This window comes from Mastigoproctus giganteus, chromosome 7 (genome assembly GCF_048544385.1).
Source record: "Mastigoproctus giganteus isolate SK-2022 chromosome 7, ASM4854438v1, whole genome shotgun sequence".
NCBI classification, from domain to species: Eukaryota; Metazoa; Arthropoda; class Arachnida; order Uropygi; family Thelyphonidae; genus Mastigoproctus; species Mastigoproctus giganteus.
In genome coordinates, this window is record NC_143581.1 from 3030839 (window position 1) to 3049437 (window position 18599).

At 42.5% G+C, this 18599-nt stretch overlaps 1 protein-coding gene across 2 annotated transcripts in view; it reads left to right on the forward strand.

Annotated features, from left to right (window-relative positions):
* Positions 1-18599, forward strand: part of LOC150082436 (uncharacterized) — a 69945-nt gene that overhangs the window by 19950 nt on the left and 31396 nt on the right. For both annotated transcript variants that reach the window (XM_090378608.1, XM_090378609.1), the window contains exon 2: positions 6746-7262. In XM_090378608.1, the coding sequence (XP_090234734.1) occupies positions 6746-7262 (517 nt within the window). The remainder of the gene's footprint in view (positions 1-6745; positions 7263-18599) is intronic.

Here is an 18599-nt window from a genome sequence, read left to right on the forward strand (position 1 = left end):
AACTCCAAACCACCCCAGAGCTCGTCGAAACTGGTGCCATGAACGTGTGACTTCAAGCCCTCAGAAATGGGGAGGGCTGCACACCATTTCACATATACAGTAGTTTTGTTCTCTGATGAGTCCCATTTTAGCCTACAACTAGAGTCTAGACTTTATTTCATCTGGAAACCACGAGGAATCTCCTCGAATAGATCCTCGAACCCCACATGCCACGATCTATATTAGTATTAGTAAAACCCATATGGTGCAAGAAAGCACCATAATAATAATAATAAATAAAATTAAATAAATAATTAATAAGAGGAAAGGAAATAGACAACCCATGTGTTTCCCTCCTCCCGTGGGTAATTATCCAGCTGACCTTTGAATTTCCCCAGACTTTCAGCCTCTGCCACCCATGTAGGTAACTTATTACAGTAATTTATAACTCGCTAGTTAAAATAAAACTTCCTGCAATCCAGTCTAAAGAATTCCCCCCCCCCCGTAACTTGAAATTATGGCCCTTGTTCTAGTTTCATTCATAACCGTGAATATTTCGTCCTCGTTCATTTTGCTTATGCCTCTCAGGGCTTTAAACACATCAATCAAGTCTCTTCTAATCCCTTAAACCCTCAATAAAGTCAATGGGGTGCCTAGTTTCCAAGCTGTGCAATCCATAGGGATGGCCCTAATTTTCTTTTCATGCACAACAATGCTACTGGAAATGGTGCTGACGTGCTTGAGGATCTTGAAAATGAATATATCCAACGACTGCCGTGGCCAGCACGATCACCACACTTAAATCCGATCGGTGGCACACTCTTGGGTGTCGCAGTGTACTCCAATGGCCAACTCCTCGTCACTTGGTGAGCTAACGTCTGCGCTGGTGGAAGAGTGGTATTTTAGGCCACAGAATGTTATAGACGCCCTTGTATCGAATATTGTTCACCACTGTGAGACCTGTTTATCCATTGGAGGGGGATCACATGTGACCGTGTTTTCGAACATCTGATATTGACTTCTGTAATGTAACCTTTTTGGTAATTCGTATTCACCCCTTATAAATATCCCTGTCAGAAGAGTCTCGCCGTCTCCTCATTACATCGTTGTTCTATGGTACATCACCATAGCAGGTTTTATCCCGGTTTATCAGAAGCTGCACGAGTCACACCACGTTTTCTGCGTGTTCTGTTAATTTTGCCGAGTAGTGTATAAGGAAACAGGAAGGTCGGGCTTTTCATCCCACAAAATAGGCAAACTGATACCAGAACAAGCTGGGATCGGTTTGCCCATCCCAAAACAATAAAACATTATTTACATTTTCTCGATTTACCAACATAATAGCAAAAACTTTTGGTTCACGCTGTACATGTTAGTGTGGCTCGCATTCCCTTTGGGTTTCCCCTTTAATAACTGCGGAATCTTTGAACAACTTTATGTGCATTTAAACTTTCTAAACATTGCCTAACAAACGCAAACTTAGTTTTGTAAAGGAATTTCGCCAAATCTGCTTCCTCCTCACCCACAACCACCACCACCACTTATCTTGGTTACAACAATCATAGACTCCGCGATCCCTTTCCTTTTAAAGGCGGAGTTTTTACAGATGTCATCCCTGTTGAGAGCTTACAAATTTGGATGCCTCCCTTTAGTTCATATCCTCTTTACTCCATTCAAAAATATCAAATGTCCTCCTCTTCTGACTTCAAACGAAATTTCCCCAACTCATCTGAAAGGTAAAGGAGATTACACCTTTCTAGAAACAGGACCACCGGTCTAAATTTCAATAAACTTTTGTGCAGATGTACAAATATGCAATAATGCTGTTGTACAAGCCCTTCACGGACAGATGGAAGCCAGGGGTTTAATGGGAAGGGCGCGATCACCCCATTAATATTTCATAACATTTGTTCAAGGTCCGAATTGCGCTGCACTCCATTACGAATTGGCTGCCTTGTGGAAGTGGGTTAGAAAAATGCAGATATTTTCCTGTTGCATTTCACTGTTAAGATATCGGTGGACTTCTTGAGATGTTCCTGGTTTAACCAATAAACACTCACCAAAAATAGTAATTTGGTTCTAGGATGGAGACACGAGAGTTGCATGTGGGGGTATAAATAGGGAGGCTGGATTTCGACTGGACTCGACGTAGTAATTCAGCGTTCCTCTTCGGATATTTCAGTTTTAACCTTCTTGAGTAAAAAAACACGCTGAGGATCTCAATGTCCGTATTTCTATGTCCTCAATGAGCATTATTATTTACAGTTCTGATTAACGTACGAGGGTAGAGTTAAGTTCAGATGACAGATCCATGTTTCTGTAGGATTTATCCTATTGGAGAAAACTTCCTCCCGGGGGAATGACGTTACACTACATTTATAGAGAACGCAATGCTTTTCTTGTAAGCAGGATCAACCATCAAGAGGAAAGCTAACTCCCAGTACCCGTCCATGGCACGAGGAAGCGGGAGGCTCATGTAGTGTTTAACATCATTGGCATAATAAGCAGAAAGTGGGTGATGCACAAAATAATGTTCCCAAGACAACTACCGACAATGGAACCAACCACTACATCCACAGAGAATGGTAGTTTTATAGATTTCTTCGTTTTAGATGTTTTGCCTTTAGGATTGTTTCCAATCTTTGAACTTGATGTATGGTTATTACGATTACAGTCAATTATTTATCTTGAAGTTTTGAAAATTATCTGCAGATTTTTCGAGCTTCTTTGGTTAAACTGGATGAGAATCAATAAGATTACTTCAAGATTACTGTCCCTGTTGCAATGGCCGAAGTTGATCCAGTATTTGTAGATCGTGTTACCACAAAAGAGCTGTGGCATTCGCCATTTCCTGATCTGAATTCTCTAGATGATTTCGTGTGTGGTTACGTCAAGAAATATGTTGCGCAAAACAATCCGCGTCCATCTGAGGAACTGAAACGGAAATCAGCGGGTTTATTGAAAGTATTTCTTTTCTTCGTGCGCCAGACAATATGAGTATGTTTCGCCGAATGAATTCTGACATTCAGGAGAGAAAGACTAAGCTGAGAACTATTTTTTTCTGGTTATAGCGTGATTTAACTAATAACAAGACAGCTTTTCATCTGTCTGTCCTGAGTCTAATTATATATCACTAATTAATTTGTATACAGTGGTGCTACGTAAAATCCTCGTGGATAAATGAAATATTTCCCATGGGAAGACAGCGGTGCAGTCCATTCTTAAAATAATAAAAACTGTTTCTTGTTGCTATATTTATTTGAGGAACCACTTGTGGCCCAGAAAAATGATTCAGATTCGATTGGTAGGGCTGTATGAGAACAGCAGCAAAGGAGCAAAATCGAATCATTGAACAGAAAGGAGTACGTGCGAATGATTCCTAGGAGTTTTAAAGGGTTTTCTTGTAATACGAGATTTTTAAAGATGAATTTGATGTTGACTCCTAAATCAGTGTGATTAGAAATTGGGTTGATGAACTGCTTTTGTATGGAATGATTTTGAAGGGGGATCTGTCATTCCATGCAGTTCCATTATTAGAATTCAGTGAGGACGTAATCGAAGGTTTTGGACAGTGGCACGTAAGTTACGCCGATCTGACCTTCAAAAATTAAGGTATAATTTAAGACAAGGCCTATGATGCACCTTGCGTTAGCTTCTTAGTATGATAAACAAGGGTTGCGTCAAAGATAGCCGATCTCAGATGGAGGGAGTACTTTTGCCCTTGCAGTTATTCCAGGTTTTTTCATTCAACGTCGCGTGAATAGGTCCATGAGTATACTTTACGTGTGCACACATCATTTGTACGGATTGCACAGATTTGCACAGATCTGCAAGCCTGAAAAAAAGATCCAGCTGATTACTGGCCTGTAGCCCTAATAAACACCAAGCTTACCAACTTTGCCAAATCTATAAAGTTTACCAAGCTCTTCGAAATACTGTATTAGTTTTCGGTCATCTGGGTTTATTCCCTCTGCTCGTCTTTTCCCTAATCAATTTCATTGCAGACTTGAAGGATCCGATCAAACAGACCTGCTCGTCTTTTCGCCAGTCATCCGAACTCTGAAAATGGACCTCAAGCTGAACTTCTGTATTTAGATCCGACTCTTTCTTGACCATTGACATAATCCGTTAGAATATCATACCTACCCCCATGTCAGCTATTTAATAAACAAGCAAGAAAATGTTCAGCGCGAAACTGTTGAAACCTTACCCACTTAGTCTGTCATGGCGTTGGTGACAGACCTCCCCCAGCTGCTCACAGAGCCTTTTAGGGAGATCTGTTTACGAGAAAAATCCTTCATCCCTTTTACTTTCGTCTTATATTTGTCTGTTCCAAGAATCGACGCATATAGACAAGTTCCATTTGAAATTTCGCCCCTCTCACACCAGTTTCTTACTAAAGAAGCCTACCGTTTATCAAACTGCGCCCCCTCCCCTTCACGTGTTTTGAATTGAATTAAATTTCCTCTTTCGCTCCTGCTGTCAATTTTCTTTCACGCGGCTGTTAACTCTGTACAAATTCGCATTCAGATTACTGGACAATTCTTGGGCATACGTCTTTCAGCCATCTCCCGGCAGTTCTCCAAACTTCATTGGCTGTACGGTGGTGCTGCCTTTTAGCGAATTGAACGATCAGTCTGTGTATTATGATAGTGGATACACTCGTAGATGTGTATCCCTCGGACAGAGAATCGTGTTGAGGGTGACACTGTTCTTATTTCTGAGAATCGTTATAAATATGCTTGAAAGTGAAAGAACGTACTATGGACATTTCAGGCAAGTTTAAACAAGTTTAGTGGGATTGTGGACATTACTTTGCAGCTAGCTGAAAACAATTTTCAACCAGATGTTATTGTTAAACTATTGACATAAAAGTAACGGAATATATAGTATAATATCATACTGTAGAATGTATAATAATTTAATTAATGAGACTATAATTTATTTAATAATATAATAAAACCGAACTCTCCTAACTCTTATGTTTGTATCAGGGTGGCTCCTAAACTTATTAGATAAATAAACGCAGTTGGTAAGCTCGCAAAAATAAAACTCTATTTTGATTTAATTACTGTAAAAATAAATAGTTTTGAGTCTGATTGGAAAACATTAAGAAGTGCAGCCCCTCGAGGATCTGCATTTGGATCAATCTGCGAGGAAATATATCTGTAACGCTTTATTTGAATTGTTTTCAGGGACAAAATGTATATTTTCTCGTTGTTAACTTGAGAAAAGTATAAAAAATAAAATGGAGAAAGAAAATAAGTAAATAAAATTATTTTTTCTCTTATTATAGTCAATATTAGTTCTTAAACAGTATATCCGGATAATCTCAAAATTTGTAAGGCTTCTGGAGCTCCAAATACACTCACTGGTCGAAAAATTAGAGCCATCTTTTTCCCGAGTTACATCTCCTACAGAAAGAAGTGGATTTCATCCAGGCACACGATAAATGCTACCAACCCTAGATTCTTCAACTTCTTCCATATAGTTCAGTTGCAAATGCCCCCTCCCCTCTTTGGATATATTGAATTCTTAAAGAAATTGGCTTTAAATTCCCGAAGTCTCTCTTTTGAAGTGCCGACTTTCACTTCTTCATTTTAGAGCTGCATTCAGCTTACGTCTTCATGGATTGTACATTCTTCGGATGGTTGCTTTGGACACACCGGTCTTTCCTTTGTTTTCTCAACTTTGGCTTCTGCTAAACGTGCTCCAACAATAAACATCTTAAAGATCACCTGTCTTCCTTTTGACTGGATCGCTAAGACGCCCCAGGAAAGCGTACTCAGCTGGACCTCGATAAATAAATACTTCGGATGAAAGGCGTTTACCACGCGATGCAGAGGGACAAGAAGGTGCACGTTGAGTTCAGGGTCTGAAGGCCACTCCTGAAGACAGACAGAACTCGGGACAGGGTTCAAAGAAGGACAACCAGATCGATGAGTGGTGCTTAAATGCCATATGAAGAACAGCTTAGAAGATGCGGACTGCAAAGCTTAGCAACTAAACATCTTAGAGGAGACCTAGCAGAAGAATAAATTTAACTATTATAACTTCAGTACTAACACCAAATGCTTCTTCATCTTCTCATCATTCACTCATTTTGTGTCAAGATCTGTTGGTCGCAGTTCTTAAATTTCTTGCAATCAGTTCCACGACCATCACATCCGAAGATGGTAGCATTAAACACACGCGCGATGTGCTAGAACTTTAGCGTTCAAGAGATAAGCGAAACAAACGGGAGAAATTGAACATAAACGGAAGAGGAATCGGTAAGGGATCGGGTTGTCATAGCAACTGTTCAATATTTCCATAAACATACGGCAAGCAGATGGCGGCGCTCTCTTCGGTGGGCTTTTTGGACAAGTCCGATTCGTCACAAATGCTGCCACAGAAGAAGAAGAAGAAGAACGAAATGGAAGGGATCTGATTTTAATGTTTTCAGTGTTGCGGGGAGGGAGGGAGCCATGTTTCCATGGGTCTTCATCCCCTTCCCTTTTCGCACTGTCGTGTCGGTGTTCATTGAAATACGATCCGTCTGCAGGAGCAATAACGTGCGTCCCTCTTTACCTCAGAGTTGGCGAGTGGGGTTTGGATCTTTCTCTGGAGAATATTTTTAACGCAGTGGTGAGTTAGATTCGCAGGGGGAGGTGAACCTAACAGGGTGGGGTGCAATGACACTCAGCGAGTCTGTTTTTCATTTTTCTGTGTATTTGTCGCTTGCAGCGCAGTGGCCAATGCGATAATCTTGTCCGTCTATTTGCAGAATCCCGCGAGCCATGGGGAGATCCGAGCCCTGGTGATTTAACCCGGAACAATGTGTCGAGCAGCGGTCTCCTGGCCCCATCAGAACGCTCCTCTCCCGCCGTGTCAGAAGAACGCAGCAGCCCCGACCAGTGCAGTTTTTGTTCCGGACTGTCTCCGCTGTGGGAGGGTCACAACCTGCCGGAGTCTCCCTCTTCTACCCAAGGCACCGAGGACGCCGCTTCGAACGACAACTCCGCCTGGCTCGCCAGAACGGCGTCCGCGAGCAGCAGCGCAACGGCCAAGTCTCCCGTGACCTCCACTGCCGCTGCCACCGACAACACCACGGATGCAGAACTCCCGGACAGCAGCAGCAGGGAGGGGTCGCCCGTGACGGCGAAGAACGCACACAACCCGGCCATCAAGCCTCAGTGCAACTGCGAGGAACTGCTGAAGGTGGAATGTCATCTGGAGAACAAGGAACTGTGGGACAAGTTCCACGAGCTGGGCACGGAGATGATCATCACCAAGACCGGCAGGTAAGTGTTCGTGCTAGTCCAGGAGGGAGTAAGCGATCATTTTTAAACATCAGCAATTCGTTAGGTTGACCACGAAGTTTACGCACAACAGATCTTCGTTGTCTTCTGCTCGATTGTTTACCAAACATCTTGAGCTGTTACACGTGACCGGACGTTTTAGGTTTCGGTCCATCGACTCACATTGGTGCCATACTCAATCCTCACAGAATCGGTGCAGGGTTTCTCTGTCCTAACAACGGACAAACTAGAAGACAAAGAACTCGTGCGTAGTAGTCTACCTTGCCTCGGAGTAAATAAAAAGAAACGGAATGAGTGGTGTCAAAGATTTTCCCGTTTTACGCTGGTAGGTTTATTTCCGATTGAATTGGATTATTATTTATTTATGGGGTCTCTAAGGTCACTATGCTCTCCCCCATTCAAGATTATCCTTCGCGATTTATTGCAAATTGCTCTTCTCTTCTTTCAACAGATAAAAAGCGATTTCACTTTTTTGTTCTTCTTACTGGCAAACATCAAATCATAAACTACATTGGAAAACAGAAACGAAATCCAACAACAGAATCTCTCGGCGATTGCATCTCTTACATACCACTTTAGAAATTCAAGTTGACCCCGAGCAACTAAGTCTTTGGTATTTGAGGGGGGGGGTGATTTGTGTGCGCTTTTTTCATGAAACAAATCATAATGGATGAATTATTGGCACAACAGAAATGCTCTCACGACTTCATGACTTCCTTTTAAAGTACACGTGGCAAGGTACTCGCGAGAGTTCATGGTAGAATGTATATAGCGGGTATGTCGTGCGCAGTTCCAAGGTACCTGTGGTGGACGTACTGAAAATCACCTGCGTAGTTAGCAGATGATCTTCAGTAACTCTAAAAGCTGTACCACTGGTACAACTTGGACTTATCCACCAAAATAGCTCGAAGCGAAAAATACATCATCAGTTTTGGTTGTTTCAAAGGGAGGTGTGTATGCTGATGTCACTGGTAAATATGTTGAGGGTTGGTTACTGTACAACATTACAAATGATACTATTTAAGTTGTACAATAATATTGCACAATGTTGCGGTACAATGATCAAGTACAATTTTAAACGATTTTGTACGATAGTGATGCTGTACAGTTCCATTGTACATAACATTGTGTACATTCGCTGGCTACATCCAATGTTTGCTTTATGCATAAATGATGTACAATCATCTACACTGAATGGTCACATTATTAGATACACTTACATAACAGCGAGTAGAGTTTCCCTTTAGTACCCAGAACAGCTTGGATTCATGATGGCATATATTAAAAGAAGTGTCGAAAGGTGCCCACAGGATGATGGTCTATGTTGACTTATTGCTATCCATTTATTACAAACTGAGTGGTTGGGAATCTCTACTTCGAAGAGTTCGATCTATACAGGACATAGCCCATTATCCTGTTTGAAGAATCCATTCGCAGATGGATACACTGCAGCCACAGAGGGATGCGCCTGGTTATAAACAAGTTCGACATAATTTTTATGTTATAACTTGTGCCATTCCACCGGCACCGACATTGCACGACATATCCATGGATTCATGGATCCATCCTGTCAGGTGTCAGCAAGTTCAGGATATAGCTGTTTTGGTCATATCCTCATCTTCACTTCAGCGTAAAAGGGAAGAAACTGGGATACGACAGACCACGCAACTTTAATTCGTAGGATTTATACCAAACTGTCATGATTACAAAAATGGGTGATGTTCAAATTGTTTGTATTTGAAGCAAAGAGAATGCGACACAGGCCCTTTCAGAAACTTTATGAATTCTTTACGAAGAAGAAATATTTTGTGATAGAGAAATAAGAACTGGACATAAATCTTTGAAGAAGAAGAATCACTTGACCAATCTAGTTCAATATATTGTCTGTAATTGCGTGTATTTTTCAGTTGGTTTGCTGTTGGCTGTACGAAACATTTGCGTTGCTGGGAGAAAAAGCCATGTAACCCTCTCCTGAGATCAACTCTCCCGAGTAACATTATGGAAAAAAGTCCATAAAGAACCCTAGAGTCAGTAACGGATTCAAACGCTGACCTTTTCCACCAGGAGTGGGAAGTCGGTGATTATATCCATGGTACTACTGCGAAAGCCGACGAGCTGTGCTTTCTGAAATTCCTCTTTGGTTATCGTTGTTGTACTGGGTTGTTATTTGACTGAGAGAGCCTTTCTGTTACTCTGTACAGGTCTTGTCAGCCTCCGTTGGGCTTTCGCATCAACGAGCTGCTTCCAATCCCCAGGGTGTCCGTTGGCTGGATGCTATTTTCTTGTTGGACCAATCACGATGCATGCAAGACACAGTATGTGAAAACCGCAGCAAATTTGAGTTTCCGAGCTACATGGGCGTGGTCCATTGTCCTGTTTGAACAATGCACCACGTTCGCTATCACTTACCACACTACGTTCGTAGTCGCTTAAATCTCTTCGTCTTTCCCATTTTCAAGCTGAATTGCACGCATAACATCCCATCCGTCCAGCTGCTTTTTATACAAACACTGCTGCTCTTACTGAAGGAACCTTTTCTGTTATGACAACGATAGGTGTACCCAATAATGTGGCCACTCTGTGTACAACACAACTGCTCTACATAACATCATGTACAGCAGGGAAGGACAATGTTTTTGAAGTTTATTGAATTCGGCTGTGATTCCTCGGTTGATATTTTACCTAGACATGAAACATAAATATTTTTGTTTTCTAATTATGCGAATGGATATTTTTCTACGGTTGTGATACAAGGGCTGCGAGCCATGCTCTGCCCTGCCCTAACAGAATCATCTTTGCTGCTGTCACCAGAAAATGATTTTTGTCGAGAGAAATTCTTTCGAAGGTGGTATGGCTTAGTTTTCCGGACAGGTGTGATGCGAACCCTGACTAGAAAAGGATTAGTGTTAATCCGCACTATTTCTGAGCAAAAACCTAAAAATTCATTAGGTTATCCGCTTTACGGTTAAATAGAGGTGGATTTGCTACGCTTCTCGCGCACCAACCACCTTTCCGTCCCTCAAATCAGCTGCTCTGGTGCGAAGAAACCCCTCGACGTCCTTCATAGCGCTCTTGATCCCTTAATGAGGGTCATTAGGGTTTTTTGACGGCAGATTAGAGCAGCGACGTCATTTAGAGAGGAGGAAGGGATGGATTGCTGAGCCACGAAAGCGACCAAGTCTCGACAGGTGAACGCAAATCAAGTGTGAGAAACCAAACGCACTTTCACAGGTGTGTGCGTGTCTTCGAGGCACCTGCAGTTTCTTCGGGCGAGTTTCATTTAGTTAGTCGGAGTTAACACGGAAACTCGAGCACCAGACAATCGTTGTTTTTAAATTGAGTGTGTTCCAAGGCTTTGTTGTTAGTTTTAAATTCTGCATCCCACACGAAAATTCTTTCTCTCAAAATTTCAAATCTATTTATGGCATTTATTAGTGGCGAGTTAAATTAAGATTTATTGGGCCACGATGCGAAATGTTGTCTTTTTAAAAAGAATTCTTAGTGGCCGAAAAGGAGCTTCGGTGAACACAATAATACTTTCGGGGGTCAAACGCTGTCCCTTCAGCTATACTTTGCTTCCAGGCTCCCCCCAACTTCGAATCTTCTTTCGTGCACAGATTTGAAGTACACGGGGGATGTTTACTTTCATATTCCCTTCTAAAATAATTGGTGCAGCTTGTTTTCCGATTTTCTCTCTGAGCTATTCTTCGTAGTTTCGCTCTGGCCAACCTTCATCTTAATTGCAAAGAGTTGCACTTTGTTGTAGCCCAACGTGTGGGGTGGAGGAGATACAGCCATTCGTAATCACGGATTATAGTCCGAAAAAAACTTAAACTTCATTAAATCATTCAGCTAAATCTCTACATTTCATAGAGAACGATCTTCGACCTTTATAAAATACTCGATTTCCTTCTTATTTTATCTTTGTTAATTTTTATTCATTGCCATACTTGTGGACCAACTACATTCAGTGATCGCTGAACTATTCGTCTAGGCATTGACTCCACTAGATGTTGTTGTAGTGGGGCTTTAGGAGCATCAGCGACTGAAGCCATATTGCTCCTTGTGTATCGTCTGTAAATTGTTTGTTCTGTGGTCGATTTTATGTTTGCTGGACGAAAAACCCGAGTTTCCAGGGGGGAAAACCATGGTACCCTCGCCTGAAACCGGCTAATTCAGCTACGTTGTGAAAAGGCCCATAAAAATTCCTCACGTCATCGACCACAAGATATCTGAAGACATCCGTAGGGATTTACAGCCACGGTGCTTGCAAGGCTCTCCATTGGAATAGATGACGTTTGGCGTGTCCATACGCCTCGCTTACCGTTCCAAAACATCCCACATATATTCAATTGGATTGAAGTCAGAAGAATTTAAGGCCAATAAGATGGACGATATTTTCACTATTCCTCGAACCTGTCGTGCGTAGTGCGGACCAAATGACACGGCGCATTATCGTCTTGGAGGAACCCGTTTCTGCCAGGGAAAAAAATCGAACATGGAAGTGTGCATGGTGTTCTTGGAAGCTGCCGCTAAACTTCGACAATGAAACGTAGGTCCATACTCACCAGGGATCCTAGTTGTTGCCAGCCCCGTATTAAGCATCTCTCAGTTTTCCCTTAACCGTCCTCATGAATGTCATTAAAGAAGATTAAAACCGAGAGGGACCATTGAGCACTCATACCTGAGGGACTTCACTTACTACTCTAGTCCACTTCAAAGAATATTTGTCCTACAGATACATATACAAGTAATACAAATTGGTTTCATTTTATGGTATGCAATGACAAAGTTGTTTCTTGCTTTCAACTATGACTTTATCTACGTAATTAACCCCATTAGATGCAAGACTTTTCTCTTCAAATCTCATGTTATGATTCATTAAGGATACCGTTCTTGTCGAGATGATCCTATATTGAGCCCTTAACGACAGACACCCATCACTGAAGTCAAATTCATCCGTCTACAGTTGTCCATCACCTCTTTCGCACCTCCTTGTAGTTTGGGGCGACATCAATTTTTCTCCAGTGCAAAGAGATTATCCAGGAGTGTGTGATGAACAGACCACAACCCTCAGCCCTTTCCTTTGGCTGCCGAGATTTCTACACATTTTACGAACATTGTGGTCACTCGCTGTTTTTCCTCCGTTCTCATATCATTGATGTTTTGTTTTGAGTGCAGCTGCCCCCTCCTCCCGGTTTTAAGTTTAGTTTTGCCTCCTAAATCCCACATCGGGTGAAAAAGACCTGAGTTTGAATGAATATCGTCGACGACAAGAATTTTTATAGATCTTTTTCACAACGTTGCTGAGTTAGTTGGTCTCCGAAGAAGATCGTTCGGTTTTTTCTCCCGGCAACTCGGGAATTTTTCTTCCACCAAACAGGAAAACAGATCCCAGAACACCCGCAATTTACAGATAAACCTATACGGCGCATTATAAACGTTGTAGGGGTTTTTTAGGTGCATCAGCACCTAAAAAACCCCTACAACAATGAACAACTACAAGATCGCCCCTTAACAGACCCATGCTGTGATGCAGTATAACTGCATTTCAACAGTTGGTCCCGCTGCATAGATTTCAAAAACTGTCTGAAGCCACTGCGGTCATCTTTATGGGAACAAAAACCCTTCCTTTGCTCTGACACTAGTACATCTTTAAGTAACTCTCACATCGATACTCTGTTGGTTCTTTCGTTTCCTCTCTAACATGCTGGTGTTGAAAATAGTCATCCACTAAATCCACAAAAGCCTTGCTAGTGTGTGAGTGACCAACCCACAAGTTCCAGTCAACATCTGTAAAGTTAAAATCACCCGTTATAAGACAATCTGATTTACTGGCCCACTCTATTTTTCTGTATAATTGTTGGCAGGCAATAGGCCTATAACACACTCTTACTCTCATTTTCGTTTCCCCCATTGCTAAAGTCACCCACTGACTTGCACTGGCCACAAATCGCAAATCATCCCTACCATGTAAACTGTATGCGCTGCCTTAGAGTGTTTCTTAATTTCCTCGTTCATTTCACAAATGAACGAGGAAATTAAGAAATTTGGAAACCACTGCACTGCCTACCGTTCCCAGCCTCCTCCCAATGTCCACTTACACTCTTGCCAAGTCCCACTTAGTTTTTTCTGACAGAGTCCCTATTACTGGTTACCTCAACCACTAACTGTTGCCCTCCACGATTCTTTTCGCTTCAAAGGTGATGCTTATGTTCGCTTTGATATTCTTTGTTAGCGACTCCCTAATTTGGAATTTCCTCTTTCATATCTCTTCTCGTTTAAATTCTCTCAGCCATATTCTGTCAAATTCGTCTTTTTCTTCTGTCATTCTCTGAACTCCACTAATCACTAAGAACTCTTTGACTTCCTATATCTGAAATTCGGCTTTACTTTCGCCATTCCAACTTTCCTCATAGTCAGATGATTTTCCTTGGCGATTTTCTTGTTCACAACGCCAGTTGGCTTCTGTTTTCTAGTTACAAAGACCCTGCTGGTCAAGATTTCGAGGCTTTTCCAGTTACTAATGACCACACATAGCTTGTTCGCTTACCTATCCAAATATTATACAGTCCTAACTACACACCCAACACTCATGATCTTTTCCTCACCAACAAACCTTCCAAGTATGCTGGCAAAGTTAGTATTTCTCTGGGCGCCTCAGATCAAATCTTGGTCATGGTCCCTTCTCCAATGAAGCCTCTTTGCTGGCCATTCTCAGATTCATGTACAGCATTGCAAGAATGTGAAATGGGATGACCCGGGAGAATACTATTCTTTCTTTCTTTCTTTCCGTGGTTGCATTAATGGTTTTAAATCTTCTGATGTCAATGTTTGCTCAGATCGTATCAGTGAAATAATTCTTGGTTGGATGAAATCCTTAATCCCGCATTCCAACCGAAAATCTCGTCCTTTATATAAACCTCGATTTTCCAATAAATACGCCAAGGCTCTCGAGCTAAGATATCTCAAGGGAATCAAGATAATAATATTGCATATCGCGATTGGATTGCATCCAAATTTCCAGGTTCACCTTTGCATCTCCAGAATCTTTTCTTTATGCATATAAAGAAAAGATTAACCACTTTTGCGACAATTGTAAAACAGTTATTTGCGACAATTGTGAATCAGTCCAAATTCGATTTCGTACAGGCTAACTTGATCCTTGCACAAATGGTAAAAAATAAATAAATATATTTTCTGTTTATACTCCAAGACGAGTACAGAGAGGTGAACAAGATAAAGAATTTAAGAAACAACACGGTATTTAACAGCCAAGTGAGCTTGAACCACTGTCACTCAAAGCGCGTGTACTTATGCGTCCTCATGCATGACCGATCGCCTACTCGAACCTTCTGGTCTTCTGTTAGATTTTCCGTAACATCTGTCCATTTATACTTCGACCTTCCTTAAAACTTGATGGTTCTATTGCCTCGTCAGCTAAATTTAGATGAAGCCTATTCACTACCATCCAATAACCATCGACGATCTTGGAAACCACTGCCTACCGTTCCCAGCCTCCTCCCAATGTCACCTGTGGACCCCCATTACAAGAATGTCAGAAGAATTTTGAACAACCTTTATGCCAAGAAAGCTCCTGATTCTGGTGATCTACAACTCAGTCCTGTCTTATATCTCGCAAAAAAGGGCTCTTTTGCTCCTATGCCCATCTTCGACAACACTCAGATTTCTAGACTAATTCCACTTATATTAGGGATCATCGAGTGTAATCTTTCTTGGCATGAGTACGTTGCAAATATTGTTTCCTCTGCATCTACAAAACTGGGTTTTGTCTGTTATATTCCTTCTAAATAGCTGTTCACTCTGTACAAATCGCAAATCTGCCTTACCATGGAACATTGTTCCCAGATGTGGGTTGGTGCCCCCAGGCTTGTAGACTCCATTCAAAAAGAGGCCAGTTAGGTTAATTAATGATCCATCTCTTACCAAGTCTCTCTCTCTCTCTCTCTCTCTCTCTCTCTCTCTCTCTCTCTCTCTCTCTCTCTCTCTCTCTCTCTCTCTCTCAAGACATTCTGTTTCTGCTGCATGCTTCTTCTACAGATACTTCCATGGGCTTGTTCTTCTGAATTGTATTCTCTGAATTCCCTCTCTCTTCCAAACCAGTCCGAACTCGTGCCGCAAATAGTCAACATCCTTTTACAGAAACTTTCGTTTATTCACTCAGCTGCGGTTTTCTCGAACAACCTTCCTTCATACACGTATTTCCAGAAAATTACAGAAGTTCAAGTCTAATGTCAACAAAGTATCTTCAGTCTCAGCCATCAATCCCAACACCGTACTGTATGTTCTAATACCTATATATATCTTTCTTATATTGATGCAATGAGAGATGAGCAAAGGGAGAAGAACTCTCTCCTATTTGGACTCTCGTTTTCAAATCATTCTTCATGGAGGGATGTTTCAAGCTCATTGAGCGATGAAGGTGAAGGAAATCTGCTTCTCACTGTCTTCTCCAAATATACTCACGTTGGCTGTCACTAACGTTTAGGTCTGTGATTGTGCAGGCCATGGGAGATGCTAAGCCTCAGTTTGTGCTCCTGAAACCAAGATTGGACTCATCTCGCTTTGCGTACTGGAGGATTATCATCTAGAAACGTGGCAATTTTTCTAGGAAACAATGCTTGCAGTAAGGGATGAACCTGGTGATCCAGAATATCCAGGTAATCGGTGACAGTAATTGGCCCGTCCAGGGTGATGATAGAATACAAAGATATTGCTGCCGAAACCATTGAAATAAATAAGTGGTAATTTGAGAAATTAAAAAGATCTAGTTTATAATTGTTTAAAGAGCGAATAAGTGGACTATATTTGCATAATCAATTGGAAAAATATAGTCTCCCCGTTCTTCAACAGACAACAGCAGGAAATACCAATCATCAGCAAGACCAACATCATCAGGGAGGAACCTTTATGGAAATATGTGATGAGATTAACACGAAGAAAACAAAATTGCACTTACATCAAGAAAGGAAGTGAGTGAGTTGAAGTATTAAATGTTATTCAATTATACGGAAGAAAGCGACTTATATCACTAACCACGCTGGACTCTTCTCAGATGTGGTACTTCCGATACCTGTTTAAGCACCAATTCTGAATTAATGCAAAAGGCGAATCGCATTATTTATTATTTCTCTCTGCTCTCACTGGATTCCTCTCGTTTTCATGTTCGTCATTAATCTTGAAGAAGAGAAAAGGGAAGTTTCTACTTAGAAAGTGGTGTGGTGTGGTGTCTCGGGAAATTAATAACATTGTATGGCTCCTCGCGTTTTGCAAATTACTTCTAATTATTATTTAAAAAACTGTCCAAAGTCATTGCCCCTAATGTCTTGGACTACTGTCGATGAATTCTTGGATTTGCAGCAAGAAAACAGACAGGAAACATTCGCAGTGACGAGTTGTTGGAAAAAAAAGTCATGGACCATGCAGAAATCGTACAAGGGGTGATGGAAACATAATGAATCATAACACAATGTGAAGAGCAGGCAGTGGAGCAAATGAATCGAAAGCCAAATATTTCTCAAGCAGCAGCCATTACCGATTTCATGTTAATGAGTTTTAAGTGTCCTCTTCATTCAGAAGCATATAAATATCTGTCCTGTTTATCAGCCGTTGCTGGAAACATCTCAAAGACATTTCATCAGGGCCGAGTTGAAAGCGGATAATCTTGGGACCACGGCTTCTTATATATATTTAAATTCTTAAAAGAGACAAATTCTCTTGGTGCAAACCAAATTTAAAAAGAGGATACGCTGATGTCACGAATGATGATGCCTCGGTGGAATTGTCTCCGTCCTCACCAACACTTGTCATCAATGATCGTGTTTGGTCCATTACAATGCCAAGTTGCATCTCGTTTCTGGACCATCTCAGCCACGGTACTCATTTCATTGCCTTTTCAGATTCGTTTGTAAAACAAGTGAACGCGGTGTGACCCAATGCGCCGCGTTTAACTGCGGAGGTTCCTCGAGACGACTCTCGATCACCTTTGCCCCTTGCGCTGCGTCTCGAGATATCAGTCAAACTGGTGTCTGTGTGCGCGCGTCAAAACTTCCTTTTGTACCCGCGAGTGTGTCCGTGCAACCGGAAGGGGTTTTCATAATTTATGATTATTTATCGTCTGTCTTCGGTCACAGCGCCCCCTGTGCAGTGCCAATGCTCGACAAAAGAGAACGAGTCGGTGGGGTTGACTAATGCAGGGGCCGAATGTCGTGTTGATTGGTGAGTTGTGTTCGGGCGACTCATTCATAGATCACGTGAATTTATTGGACGCATTTCTCGTTCACCGCAACTGCACGCACCTGCCGGGCCGTGCCACAAAGGGATCCGAGTCCCCTTCCACCGTACAAAGATGGTGTCCCTCGCCGGGAGGTGGGAACGGATCCGTGCTGATGTCCTCAGCGAAGTCGGCTTTCTGATGTCCTTCTCGGACTTCGCCGACTGGTGCGCGCATTGCAGGGCCGGCGCAGTTGTCTTGTCCCCGCGCAACCTGTTAAGGGAAGTTGCGACCACTCGATTTCCGCCGTGGTTGAACGCTGGAAGGTCATTATTGTAATTCTCGCCCGAAAGGGGCCGCCAGTAATTTCTTCCTCGTCCGTGACCTTTCCCGAAACGCCGCGTCGTGCGGGTTCATCGGAGCGTAACGCTCTTCGCGAAAACGTCGGCCTTTCCCAGCTTCGGCTCCGGGGGTGCACGCTCCGTTGATGTGGCCTCACGTTTTATCGAAAGGAGAAGCGGCGGCCCCGCTGCAGCGTTCACAGCGCAATCTGGAATCGCCGTAAAAGCTACTGCGGACGAACGCCGGAAAATTAACGATTAATTCCCGAAATTGGACCCCCGACCGACGTGCCTGAACTGCATGACGGGCAAAAAGGAGCCATCGATTCGCCATCGCACCCGTAGTCGGACTCGCAGTGGCCACCACCGCAGGTGTTCGTCGACTCTGTCAATAGAGCTAATCAAACACTCCCCCCCTCCCCCGACCCCTTCTGTCTGGCCCTGATTCACTGCGGCCGTGTCATAGTTCACCTATTCTTCCGAACAGAGTGGCGAGATAGTAGCGATGACGTGTCCACCCTCTCGAAGGGCACAGCGCGAGCGATACGCCTACCCTTCGACGGATGTTTGCCACATTTGTTTCAGTTTAACGACGCGTGCCACATGCGGCGATAGAACGCACTGCGCGGTTTAAAATACGTCGCCGAAATAAAGACATCTGACCCTCACGATCATCACACCCTCACGATCGAAAGGTCATTTCTGATAATTGAAATTGCCGCAGTTTAAACCCACGAAACCGTA